The sequence below is a fragment of the Anguilla anguilla genome, chromosome 6 (genome assembly GCF_013347855.1).
Source record: "Anguilla anguilla isolate fAngAng1 chromosome 6, fAngAng1.pri, whole genome shotgun sequence".
Taxonomy (NCBI): domain Eukaryota; kingdom Metazoa; phylum Chordata; class Actinopteri; order Anguilliformes; family Anguillidae; genus Anguilla; species Anguilla anguilla.
This window is the reverse complement of record NC_049206.1, coordinates 31,663,152-31,677,431: the sequence shown is the minus strand read 5'-3', so window position 1 is coordinate 31,677,431 and position 14,280 is coordinate 31,663,152. Positions and strand designations below refer to the sequence as shown.

General features: G+C 39.9%; 1 protein-coding gene across 6 annotated transcripts in view; it reads left to right on the top strand.

Annotated features, from left to right (window-relative positions):
- LOC118229832 (serine/threonine-protein kinase MRCK alpha-like) overlaps positions 1-14,280 on the top strand; it is a 375,259-nt gene that overhangs the window by 63,936 nt on the left and 297,043 nt on the right. For all 6 annotated transcript variants that reach the window (XM_035422277.1, XM_035422272.1, XM_035422276.1 and 3 more), the window contains exon 4: positions 10,099-10,194. In XM_035422277.1, coding sequence (XP_035278168.1) covers positions 10,099-10,194 — 96 coding nt within the window. The remainder of the gene's footprint in view (positions 1-10,098; positions 10,195-14,280) is intronic.

Sequence of the window (14,280 nt, the reverse complement as noted above, 5' to 3'; positions counted from 1 at the left end):
TGGAGACTTATGCTAATATTCACTAGTATGATTGGTCACTTTAAATTCCTTTTAACTGCAACGTTCTTTTTAGCTAAGGCAGAGACGATATGGAGACGCAAGTTGTGAGTAGCCTACCGGAGACAATGCAGTGTCATTAAATGTTTATTAATATATGTAATTAAAGCCCCATTCAGATCAGATTTAGTGGGGAATACCTGGGTTAATGGAATGCCCATTGACTTGAAACCCAGCATATAGGTGGGTATCTAGTGGGTCGGTACCATTCACACACTGGAACTGGGTTGTTTACGATTCTGTCGTCATTGCTAGGGCAGCGGCTGTTACAGACCGCAGATTATTATTTTTTAATGTTCTTAGACCTGTTTCTAGCTAGCTGTAGTGACTGGTTAGCTAGCTAGCTGCAGTAACTGCCTAGCAATCGCTAGTTAGTTAGCTAACGTTGTTAGCAACGTTAACAAGGTTAGCTAGCGTCAGCCAGCTGAGATAACGTTACTTATAACTAGCCAGGTCTATTGAAAATGATTGAAAGCTAGCTAAAAATGTTAGCGGTTGCTAACTTGCTAGCTAGCCAATAACGTTAGCGATTGCTAATGCTAACTAACGTTAGCTGTCAAAACGTTACAGCCGTTGCCCTAGCAATGACGATAGAATCGTAAACAACCCAGCTCCAGTGTACGACCCACTAAATACCCACCTAAATGCTGGGTTTCAAGAGAACAGTGGGCATTCCATTAACCCAGGTATTACCCACTAAATCTGATCTGAATGGGGCTTTACTTACATATATTAATAAACATTTAATGACACTGCATTGTCTCCGGTAGGTTACTCACAACTTGTGTCTCCATACCGTCGCTTAGATAACAAGAACATGGCCGTTAGAAGGCATAGGAAGTGTATGGGCTTCGTATTTAAAGTGACAAATCATACCAGTGAAGACACTGAGCTTGTAAGTCAAATTGCCTCCAGGGGGCGTCTGGTTCGTGACGTCGCGGCCCAATGTTAAAATCCTATTGACTTTTAAAAAATCATTGATTGTAAAATATCTATAGCGATTAAAAATAAAAGATTTCTCACATTTTTTTGGGACCGTCATTCTATACTGTAGCATGTGCTTGGTTATATTTATTTCAATCTCTGGAGGGAAAAAAATGGATTTATGTCGATTTACGATGTCCTGGTGGTCCTGAACTACACTAAATCAATCAGTCGCGTTACAACCACGTGTGCTTGTAAGTCTACCCGCCAAGTGCGGTGCCTTGGCTGCCCCTAACTGCTGGTCTGGGATCAGATTCCCCTTCCCAGGTCCTAACTTTAACCATTAGTAGGAGAAGAAAATAACTGACTCTGGACCAGCAGATAGGGCCAACTCCACCCAACACTGGTGGCTAGCTAGCTATACCCACGACAAATGCAGTGCCACTGGTTAGCTTAATGCATTTTTTCAATGGTCAGGACAATAATGTTAAGAAGGGAGAAAATCATACCAAATCCATCCATGTAGAGCAGGCCATATACAGCCAGAGTAGATTAGCGGGTCTGTTAGCGCCAGCATGAAAGATATCGTTTATAAAGTTTTGGTTAGCTAACGTTAACGTTAGGAATGGCTGGATCAGCAGGTAGCTAGCTAGCTGTCAAAGTCAGGTTTATTTGTCATTACAAACCATATACTGTACAGTACACAATGTAACAAAACTTTGTTTCGCAAGGCTTCGGTGTAACATAGACTTTCAGCCTGCTCACAGCACTTACAAAGGAATACACACATTGTGAAAATCAGAATCACAGTGCACTTAGACAAGACAGGTGCAGTAGACAAGAGATAGACAATTTCTAATAAATAGTTTTATTAAAACCTAGTAAGTAGTAAATATATTGTCGGTAATTTATCGAAAACCATGCTGGCTAGCTATATTGTTGTTGTGTTGTGATAAAAATATATATGACGTTATATTCCATTTGAAATTACGTCTTAAGTTAGTTAGGTTAGGTTGTAGGCTACTATTTTATATGGTCTATGGTTGTACTTTATAGATCCCTGAAAGGAAATCCTGTTGTCATCATGACCGTACAATTATGATGTGAAATAAACAATATAACTTAATAGTAACAAATCCGTTATTTCCAGTAATTTTAAATTGAAATACGATATCAAAGTGACGCTAGAAGTAGAAGGGCGCAAGCGTGTTCCAGCTGAGCCGTGACGATATAAGCGTGCGTCGTGAGCACAGTACCAGTATGTGTAGTTCCTAAGCGTACTAAACGTACACAACGTTGTACCTTGTACTTCTCATGGGTCAATCGTGCTGCTGATATTATATTTCATGAGTCATATATGTCATGAGTACCGCATACCAATAGCTAACTGGTTCCCGACTTGTAACTAAAAATATTGAAAATTGCCCCATTCATTTTCCCATTGACAAATTTGCGGGAAAACGAGGGGAGTGGCTTGGTGACGTTTACACTTACAAGCTCTATTAGCATAAGTGTCTACCCCATCCCCGCCCCCACACTGTGACTTGAGTTACAACAGTGAATATGTACGGATTCCTAGACGTGCTGACAGCGACCACCCTTTCTCATATTAACCTCAAATACGCAAGGTCGGACACTTATGCAGTATGCTAGCAAATTTATGTCAAGTTCCATTCATTTATATGGGGTGGTCGATACACGTCCTCTTAGCAACCAAAAGCTAGTGCTGGACCCCCTCTGACGTATTTGCCGGCACAGAGAAAAATTGCGAAAGTACTGAAGAAATAACCACTGGAGGATAACAAGGACATTTTTTCCTACATAACTAGGTACAGGATGTTACCGATATTTCGCCTATTTCATGTATAGTTGCAAATCTGTTTACGTTTTCTTGTCTGTCGAACGAAGGTGGTCGCTGATAGGTGCTCTCACTCTAGCATTAGCGATAGACACACATCAACCGATTAACGGTTATGTTTATTATTTTTTCGGCACCTCAGGTGGCCCACCTGTTGCTAGGCAGAATTCGTAGGGGCAGAAACATTTCTGCCCCTCCACCCAACATAATTTGCGGGAGGTTTTCCTGGCTTACGCAGATCACGCTCATGTTGTTCTCCTAGCAACGATGGGGCAGAGTGCTCCGCTGCCCCACAGCAGAGAGATAGGACAGGGCGCGCAGTCCGCAGCGGGAGCACACACATACACACAAAGGAAATTACTCCAAAGCAGCACTATAAGGATTGTGAGTCAAGTATATTATATTTATACACGCCATTTTCACCACTGAATCACTATTTTGTATTAAATATAAAATACATTATGCCACAACGTTCAGAGGTTACGATAATCTTGCACCACAGCACCACCTTTGGTGGGGCACTGCCCCACATGCCCCTAATGTAAAAACGCCCCTGGAAACTATCTCCGTGATGTATATACAAAGGATCTACAAATCACCATTTCCCCATTTTCCCCATCCCCCCAACCGGTTCACACACCCACCCACCAAAGGTGAATCAAACCATCCCAAGACTCAAAGTCCAAATATGTCCAGAAATATTGTACATTGTGTCAAACACTGTTGCTTAACCTCTTAGCGCACAGCCCCTAGTGGTGGGCAGGCCCGCGTGCCTAGATTACTAAAGTCAAACATTCGGTGCTACTGCAACCAACGTGTGAGATGAAAACAGAAACGCGTTGTTTGTTTCATTAGTAGACGATACATGACAACTATGCCGAAAACGGAGTTTCGCAGCCCCACCATTGTCGCTCCGGTCGTTCATTTAACACGCATCCCCTCCCTGCAGTCTCATCTAAAAAAACACCCCCCACCCTTGACATAATGGACAATATTGTCTATCTTGGCATTCATAAAAATATTCTTTCACCACTAAAAAATCGTATTCCGTCATAGCAACAAGATAAACCCGACAATAGCCCTAAGATATGCCTATACAGCAGTGAAAACGCTGCTCACTGAATAACGAAATAAACGAGAAAAAGTTTTTAAAAATGATACCATGTCATTCTACAGTCAATATCTGGGACTAGATATTGAATAAATATAAAACCTTACTGTTGGTTTTACATGTAGAGATGTCCCTTTTGAGACTGCGTGGTCATATTGTCTTGGACAATCCGTTTGGGAAATATACGCGCATCTGTGACGCCTGGGTATCTTCCAAAATAGCTGTGCGTAACACCACACCTGTTGTTTACGGCGTCGTCGCCCTTTTTAGTACAGTCCGACTTGATTGACAATTCATTTATTCAGTAGGCGAGAGTATAAGCTTTCTAACGATGTATAACATGTCTAATTCTGCTTTTGGAATAGCGTTTTATAGGTCAGCCTAACAGAAAATATTATTAGCATCGCATTCACTTACGCGTTCACTCTGTTAGCAGACAAATACGATGCACCTAACGAAACGTGTTCAAGGATATTTCGTAGTTTCTTGGAAAATACAATTATTATTGAGGACTTCTGAACATAGCTAAGCCATATGTTTGCTGATAGACCTAGCTGACATCGTTTTCTGGAGCAAAACAGAAACGAATAGAACAATATCATTGATACTGTCTCTGTCTCCATCAACTGAACATAGAGGAGATTTCATCGTTGCTATGTAAGTATTACCGCTCAAAATATTTCGGTTATATACGTTATTTTTGAAATTGAGTATCTTTAAATAGGTTAGTGGTGTTATATAATGTAAATATTTCACACTGTAATGTAAGCGTTAGATGGAAGTGTAATAGTTTTTGTGAAGCATGCAACAGTGATGACGTCAGAGCTGGAACATTGCCAAAACGTGGTGGACGGGTGAAAATTGTTTTCATGTTGTCTCATCCCCATACAAGAAAACATACGATAGTACAGAGTATAGAAATACACACAAGTTAATTATTACACATCTAGGTACTGTACCGCATTGTGTGACAATATTTTTGCATTATCTTTTTAATCTGATAGCAATGTTTCATCTTAAACCCTCATAAGGGGCTCATTTATATGCTTTATAAAGGACAAAAAGCATTTTATTCAATTTTGGAGAGATTTTGGATATGTTTCTGGACACCTAGCTATTTTAGACCACTGTACTGACTGAAAGCTTGTAATTCCCATTTGAAAATTATGCAACAGTGATTTTCTTGAGTCAAAACAGTTGATTTGTAGTGAAATACGTGGATATGTTATGATTTACAGCAATGCATAATTTAGACATTTTGGATAGATTTGGAGATGCTGGGTACACTGCTTAGTTTTTGCTTCATATATCTATAGTAGTTCTACATATCCACCCTTAAATTTTATGAACTTGTGGTCAAGAAGTTTTTGACCTAGCACATGTATGGTTTAACCTCCTGTATATATGCAATCTCTCAGTGTTTCATTGCAAACTTAAAAAGTGCAAATTTATTTTTGTTTTTTTGTCAAAACAATTGCATTTGTGGCACTTTATTTCTTCCAAAATTATGAATATAAACTAATCTGTTAGTATTGGAAAATTGTACAAATGTCTTGCTTCTTTTAAGCCATTTTTCAAGTCTTTGTGGTGTTCACATCTGGAGTTATAAAGCTTTAAATAGGGTACCCCCTAAATGGGCAAGGATTGGCAAGATTTGGCTTGTGCCTTAAGAGGTTAATGAGAGAAGTGGCACCTTTGGTCTATTGCCAAGACTTTGAACTTCGGCACAAAAGGTGTGATGGCCAGGCGGAGACACTGCTGCAATGTTCATTGGTGAGTCGGCTGCGGTTCTTCACCATGTTCATTGTTGAGAATGCAGACTCACAGCTGTAGGTTGAGCCAAACGTGAGAATGTGAAGTGCCATCTTATGCAAGAGAGGGAAATTAGCTGCACTAACCATCTTTGTCTAGAAGGTGAGAGCGTCACAGTCAGCCTCTTTCAGTGCAAGGTTTTCCTGGAGGTCTATCAACTCACATGGAGAGAAGCAGCGCACTGGCCCTTGAAAAGATTTGTTGTGCTTCTGCAGAGAACTCTTGACATTTCTGACCAGGAATGGGTTTTCAATGTACAGTAGGACTTGTTTTCCTAAAGTGAAGTCATCAAAGCGAGTCTTGAAATTTTCAGTCAGCTTCTCCAGGAATTCAATATGATTCTGAGGATGTTCTTCTCCTTTGGTCTGTTCCAAAAGTTTTGGGAAGTGGAGCAGTCCCTCCTGTAGGTAAAAAATAAAAAGGAATAAGGAGTGCTGCTTAAAAGGGTATGATGAAGTACCAAAAAGGTGTTCAAAGGTGTATGGTAGAAAAGATTAAAAAGGCTTACCTGTAGGTCACTTTTGAAAACCTCCAGTTTCCTCTGGAAAGCACGCACTGCTGATATCAGCTCACACACTGTGCTGTTCTTGCCCTGTAGCTTGAGATTTAGGTAATTTAGATGAGATGTTATATCAGCCAAAAATGCAACAGCTTTCATCTTTTCTTCATTTTGAACTGTTTTGCTCTTGCTCTCTTTTGCTCTGACAGAAACACTTGCTACTCTTTCCTAATGGCTCAAAAACGCTCCAGGACCTTGCCTTTGCTCAGCCATCTGACATTGTTGTGCAGGATCAAATCATCAAAAGTTGCATTGACCTCTGTCAGGAATGTGCGCAGCAAGCGATGCTGCAGTGAAGATGATGCTCTCAAAAAGTTTATGAGTCGCATCACTGTTGCCAAGATTTCAGAGTACACTTCTCCAAGACTTGCACAAAGGACAGACTGGTGGATTATGCAGTGGTAAGATATCAGGTCAGGGTGGTGATCTTTCAGGCGCTGAACCAGTCCTCTCCCTCTCCCCATCATGGCTGGAGCTCCATCAGTAGCAATTGACACAACTTTCCTTCAGAATTCCCATTATTGCTTCATAAATGTCTTCCCTCCTTGTGTGTCCACTGAGGTTTGTCAGGCCCAACACATCTTCAACAAACTCCCCCTTTGCCTCATCATAAAACCTCACAAACACCAGCAACTGAGCATTGTCAGTGGTGTCAATAGACTCATCCACAGCTAAGGAAATGCACTGTGCATTTTTTATTCCATCACAAAGCTGTTTAATCAAATTGCCAGCCAGTATTTCAGTTCTTCTTGTTGCTGTGGAATCTGAGAGGGGGACTTTCTTGGTTTTACCTGTCATTTCCTCTTTTGGTTTGCTTTCAAACATGGTCTCCATCACTTCAGTCCTACATTCTTTTATTATTTCCGCATCAGAAAATGGCTTCTTGTGTTTACCCAACACCTATGCCACTCTGAGTGAGGACTCAGTTGCTTTGTCTCGTTGTGACATAGCCTAGATGTAACAAGAACTTTTCTTTTACTGGCCACCTTTGAGCATGCCATTTTAGATTGATTCACATTCAAAATCTAGGCTACTAGCTAACTGCTGACGAAACTAGGCTACTAGCTGACTGCCGACAAAACTAGGCTACTAGCTAACTGCTGACGAAACTAGCTGCGCAGTCAACTCTTAATGAGCCCAGCGCCATGTCAACCCATCGTTGTCATGGAGATGACAGGACACTGAATGTGATTGGACCAAACCAAAGCAGAGTAGACATCCTCACACAGACAGTGGAGCAGGCGAACATTCGGAGCACTGCTTGCAGTGGAGAAAGCGGAGAATTTTGACTTGTTGCGTCATGGCGATGTCTTGCAGATAATATAAATAATACATATGAAAAGTATAATTTGCTCAGAGTTCGGACACAGTTCTGGTTCGGTCTAGATCCGGACCGTAGTCCGGACTTCGAGGATGACAGTCCTATACCCTTTTTTCCAAAATGGTATTTCTCGATTGTGCCGTTGTGTTAATACATTTCCTACGCTTACGGGTCAGGCACTCTTCACAGTAAGAAGAAATTTTAGGAGTGCACTTCCGGTTAGCTTGCAATCACCTCTGTCCAGAATGTGAACTAGTCAGACATTCTTTATGGTAAGAGGAAATTTTACGACAATGTGAGCACGGCCTAAACGAGAACCTCCAATGTGGGCAATGGACAACCAAGTATTAAACGTTTTCTCCTATATTCATGATGTGCTAATATTTTGTAAAGGGTAGAGGATGTTAACATTAATGCACAAGGTGCATAAAACCTTGGTAAACCTGCAAAGTAATGCCAGGTGTGTCCTTATTTTTTTCCAATAACAATGCTTCACACCCAACAACTTCCTGGACTTTAATCTAAAGTAAATTAATTTTATCAAATAAATTTTCACTGAATGTTTTAAAAATATTCTTTGTCACAAGTTTGTAACATTGTTAAAGATGCTCTGTATGCAATTGTGGAGTCATAATTATAATGTGGCAGAGATTACTGTAAGAACCGCTTCAGATACACCAAACAGCAGAAGTATCTGAGTGGCGAAGAAATGCACGTAGTCTTACCCGGGGCTACTGGAACGGGGTTCATTTAATCTTGTGTCAGTTATCTGACTAATGTTTAAACCTTTCCTCTGTGCTAACAGTTATGCATAGAAGGAGACTGCAAGTGGTGTTTACCTATATGGATCGCTATCTATCGTAGGTAGTAGATGTGTACGTGCCTCTGGCTTGTGTGCCCTGCGTAGATACAGTAGTGTATCCTGCTACGGCACTAGTGTATAGGCGAGTGACTACGGGGTGCAGTTCTATGCTTATGTTAGGACCCTGAAACTGCTAGATGTGCAGTGGTAACAGTCAAAAAGGAATGCCAGGTTAAAGTGAATGCAGTTTATTATATAGTATGTGTAATGACGATAAGAAACAGATGCAAAAGAGTGTGTGTGGTGAGATGGCTATATGCATATGCGTTCAAGGTCGTATTGGCGAGTCTCCTTGAACCATTGCCCCTTTTCCCTTGTATATCCAAAGATCAAAGCAAAACACCAAGTCATCAAATGAAGACACGACGATAACAAAACAGTACGTAAATGATCCTGCTTGGGCTATCTCTTCAAGCATAGCACACCAGCTTAACCTTTGTATCTGGCTCAGTGCTGACCCATAGGTATCAAGATGTTTAGTCAGCGCCCCACCACTAAAGAAACCAACTTGTTCCCCATGGCATTGGCTTTCCATCAATGCAAAACATGATTACGCGGTATTATGGAGAGGTTTTACATTTATGAGATCCAGTAGGATGTTTTGCAATTTTTTTTCAGACCCTGCTGACTCCCTGTCAGCACAGTAAACAGTCTATTTTCATTTGGGCACTCTTCTGTGAACCGCCTTACATTACAAAGCTTATTTTTATGCAATAAATGCAGTGTATTAAGTTAGCCTTTCCATGTGCTCATTTTAAGTCTTGGATGTATATAGAGCAAACAAAATTTTAAAGCAAATATAAATTGTAGACTACCTGCTGCACCATCCGACCACGTCAATTGCCACCTGTTTAGAGGTTTTTCAGTGCTTACCACCAGGCCTGAAAAACATTATATGGGAAACACTGATACAGTTGAGGCCAAAAGTTTACATGCACCTAGGCTAAAGACATTCAAACTCAATTTTTCACAACTCCACACATTTCATGTTACCATACATTTCCTGTGTTAAGTCAATTAGGGTATCTATTTAATTTCCATAAGAGGTCATTTCAAAATAATAGCTAAGAGACAGATTTATTTCAGCTTTTATGTACTATATCAGCTTTGTGATGGCCACTCCAGTACTTTCACTTTGTTGTCTTTAGCCATTTTGTTACAACTTTGAAGGTATGCTTTGGATCATTGTCCTGCTGGAAGACCCAGATATGACCAAGTTTTAACTCTCTAGCTGATGTCTTGAGGTGTTGCTTCAGTATTTCTAGATAATCCTCTAGAAATACTAGGGGGGGTGGGTGGGTGGCAAGCCTTCCAACAGGCTGGTAATGAGTTGGATGTGCCTGTCTCTAGCTAACAGGCTTTCCCATTTAACTTTCATTCAGCTACCTGCCTAGTTCACTGCTCTTTGGCACTGAGAAAGACATTTAGGAAAACAAATGTTTCTGGAGCATGAGCTACTCATGCAACACACGTGAGAGATGTGGTTTATTCAAGCGTTAAATGGTTTGTGGGATTTATACCATTTATCCTGTATAATTAGAAAGAAGGATGAATTAATCATACATTTCTGCTGCTTATTCTTTTTGGAACTCAGACAGCCTGCTTTCGGGAGGAGCGAGACGTGCTGGTGAATGGAGACAGCCAGTGGATCACCACATTACACTATGCCTTCCAGGATGACAACTACCTGGTGAGTCATAGCATAGGATTCTGGCCCATCGGATTCAAGAAATGTTGTCATGATCTGTGAGCCATTTAGTCTGAATAATGATAATAATACATTTATTTGTATAGTACCTTTTCATACATGGATTGCAGCACAAAGTGCTTTATCACAGACAGACAAAGCATTTGTGAAATATAATTTTATGATAACGGTAAAAGGCTAAAAATTGAAAATGATAAAAACTATAAAAATAACACCAAGAACATAGAAAATTAAAAGTAATAATTAAATTTTAAAAATTCAAAATTACAGATAATAAGAACACAAATAAAGCAGCACTTTATGACAACTACAGAGGAATTAAACTTAAACTTTTTAAAATGTAAAAAGGATGTTAAGATAAAGACAATAGAAAAGTAATTCTATGAAGAAATAAAGCCAAGGCAAAAAGAGAGGGATCTTTACTTTTTTATTTATTTATTTATTTTTTTTAGAACTGTTCAGAGCTTACCTGTCTGATTTCTAATGCTAGGGTGTTCCAGCCTTGGAGCTTTAAATAAAAGGCTGCAGACTTGGGGCATGAAATAAAAGGCCGCTTCCACTTAGTTTTTGTTTTACTTTGGGTATACTGAGTTTGATCAGTATATGGTGCTGTAAACAAACAAATTTGATGGCAAAGGCGCCAAACAGGAAGTGAGTTATATCTCTGCAATGCTTTGATTTATTGATGTAAAACTTGATATATACCAAAAAACTATACCAGGAAAAACAATCTGTAAATATCAATTACTGTGGAACGAAAGCAGATATTTCAACCAAACTGTTGTGGAACATTGCAGTAAAGGATGCTAGCTGCCAATCAGTGCAGTCTTGGTGCCAGCCTTCTCCTCCTCCTCCTCCTCCTCCGTTTGGAATGAAAGACCACCGATGTAAAATGTCAACATTAAAATACCAACAAAACAATCCGCCAACTAATGGAGTACGTTAATGTTTGAATCTGGCAATTATTTTGTTGGCATTTTCACGTTGAAATTGATATTTTACATCGCTGGTCTTTTGGAATTGTTCCTGTCCAGATTTGAAACGAAAGTGCCAGACTATAACGTCGACGTTAGCTCTGTCTAACACATTGTGGCTGATATGAATGAAATTAGCTAACATGTCACCGCCTTTAACGTTACTTCACTGAATCGGCGTTTTTGGGATTTTCAGTGGCACATGGTAAAAACTTGTAATATTGTATTTGTCTGGTTGCATTGATTGTGTAGCCTCTATTGTTGCATCAGCAAAGCTAACGCCTGGCGGAGATTTGCACTCTACTGAGTGCACTCTTCTAGTTATTATTATTATCTTTCTGTAGAACGTTTTGCATGCTTCTCCTACAGCTTTTAACATGCCATTCCAACATTATTCAGCTTGGTTCAGAGCTGTGTTCTTGTTCAAAACCTTTTTGAAATTACAAATGGTTTTGGAAATAATTTAAAAATAAATTTTTTTAAGAAAAAATTCCCATAGAGGCTGAATGGGCAATGGAAGGTAAAATGCAATAATGGCGACGGTTGAGCCATGTGAGGGCTTATTACATGTGATGTGATTTTAGCCAATAGCACACATACACAAAACTGCAAAGAAACCATTTTGTGTTTGTGAAGCAAGTTAATACTTGTGGTATAGCCAAATCTGCCCAATCCTTGCCCATTTAGGGGGGTCCGTTATTTAAAGCTTTTTAAAGATGTGAGCATCACAAAGACTTGAATAAACTCCTTGACCACAAGTGCGTAAAGTCTAAGGGTGGATATGCAGAAATACTAAAGATCTATGAAGCAAAAAGTAAGCAGTGTACCCAGTGCAAGGCTCCAGAGTGCGGCCATTTTGGTTGCACATGCGACCCAAAAATCTGTCAAGTGCTACTAAACATTTTCATTGGTCGAACCGCTGCGCCTGACATTTAGCAGGTCTGTCTGTGTGTATATGAGTGTAGCGTTATTTTTTTCCCACCCACATTCTGCGAAGACCCGCCACTACTCCTCCTCTGGTTGGCTCTGACTGTGACATTCTTCTTTGCTGAATGCGGGTGGGGAAAAAAATAAGGAATGTGTGTATTAGTGATGCGCGGATTGCAGTTATATGTGCGGGCACCGCGGTTAATCCACTGATCGGGCTGGCCGAGTCATAAAAATGAACATTCTGATTAAAAGCGGATGGGTTGTGGGTGGGTGAAATAATTCATCATTAACGAGGAAAATATTAATTACATTCTCTAATGTGAACATATTTTAAGCTCAATTTTTCGGCACAAATTAGCGGACTAAACTCTCATTGCGCGAACTGCGGCGTCCATTTGTCTTAAGCAGCAATGGAGGCAAAAAATATTACATTACATTACATTACATTACAGGCATTTAGCAGACACTCTTATCCAGAGCGACTTACACAACTTTTTACATAGCATTTTACATTGTATCCATTTATACAGCTGGATATATATACTGAAGCAATGCAGGTTAAATACCTTGCTCAAGGGTACAACGGCAGTGTCCTTACCCGGGAATCGAACCGGCGACCTTTCGGTTACAAGCCCAGTTCCTTACCCACTGTGCCACACTCCGAGAGAAAAAGGAGAATTTAAAAAAAAAAAGGAAGGGCAGAAAAGATCAGCTTGGGAGCAATTTAGTGAAACGCTTAACCATGACGAGACAAGTGCTAGGTATGTCATATGCAACAGTTGCAAAATAATGAGAAATACGGTAATGTGTGATCGGGTATTAGGGCCACGTTGAGGGAAAAAAAAATCAGAGATTTCAAGAATAAGGTCGTAATATTACGAGAATAATGTTGTAATATTTCGAGAATGAAGTCATAATACTACCAGAATAAAGTCGTAATTTTAGGCTACGTGGGGAAATATCAGAAGAGCAGCCTGCTGCCTGCGTTAAAATGAGGAACGTGGAGCATCTTGTGAAGTTGTACTTTAGTAGGCTATAGGTTTCACAAATAACGAGAGAGCCTACTTAATCTTTTAGCACGTCAGCACCACATTATCATAAGTAACAGGACTTTGAAAAGATGTGCAAGAAACTTTTCTATTCCGAAAAAAGAACAACATGGACTTGGAGGAAATTAGACTGTCCTCTCGCCCGTTTTGTTGGTTGCTGGTAATATATTTTCCTAAAAATAATGTTTTTTTTCCTTGAAATTTTACGATTTTCTTTTACGTAATATTATGATATTTTCTCGTAAAATTATGACTTTATTCTCATACTATTATGACTTTTTTTTCTCAATTATGACTTTATTCTCGTAATATTACGACCTTATTCTTGAAAACTCTGATTTTTTTGCCCCCTCAATGTGGCCCTAATACTAAGTCGTAGGGATGCGGGTCTCTAAATTGGAGAAAATTATTTGTTTGGGTGGGTGGCGGGTGGATGTTGCGATTAGGATGACGTCAGAGCCGATCCGCGCATCACTAGTGTGTAACGGAGTGTAGCACAGTGGGTAAGGAACTGGGCTTGTAACCAAAAGGTTGCAGGTTTGATTCCCGGGTGGGACACTGCCGTTGTACCCTTGAGCAGGGTACTTAACCGAAATTGCTTCAGTGTATATCCAGCTGTATAAATGGATACAATGTAAAAATGCTATGTAAAAAAAAGTTGTGTAAGTCGCTCTGGATAAGAGCGTCTGCTAAATGCCTGTAATGTAATGTAATGTAGTGTGTATGTGTGAAACCGCGCCCTGTACTCCCCCGGGAGCAGCGCACACTTTTGTTTGAGTTATTTGAGTTTGATTTATTTATTTGAGTTTGTCAAGCACTTTAAACATCAGCACTTTTAAAGTTTTAAACAATTGAGGTTATTGCGATTTCTTGTTTGTGCTGTGATTTAAATAAAGAAAAAACATTTATCTGCACCTTCATTCCTGTTTACAATCATTTACATAATGTGTTAAGAAATTACCAACGTGTATGGGAACTGACAAAAAAGGTAACGCTTAAAATGTATTATTGCGGTGCCAAAAGGCGCAGTGAAAAATTTTGGGTGCACCTAAATTATGTGCTGGTGCACCTTAATGAAAGAATTAGGCGCACCAGTGCAACCAATGTAAAAAGTT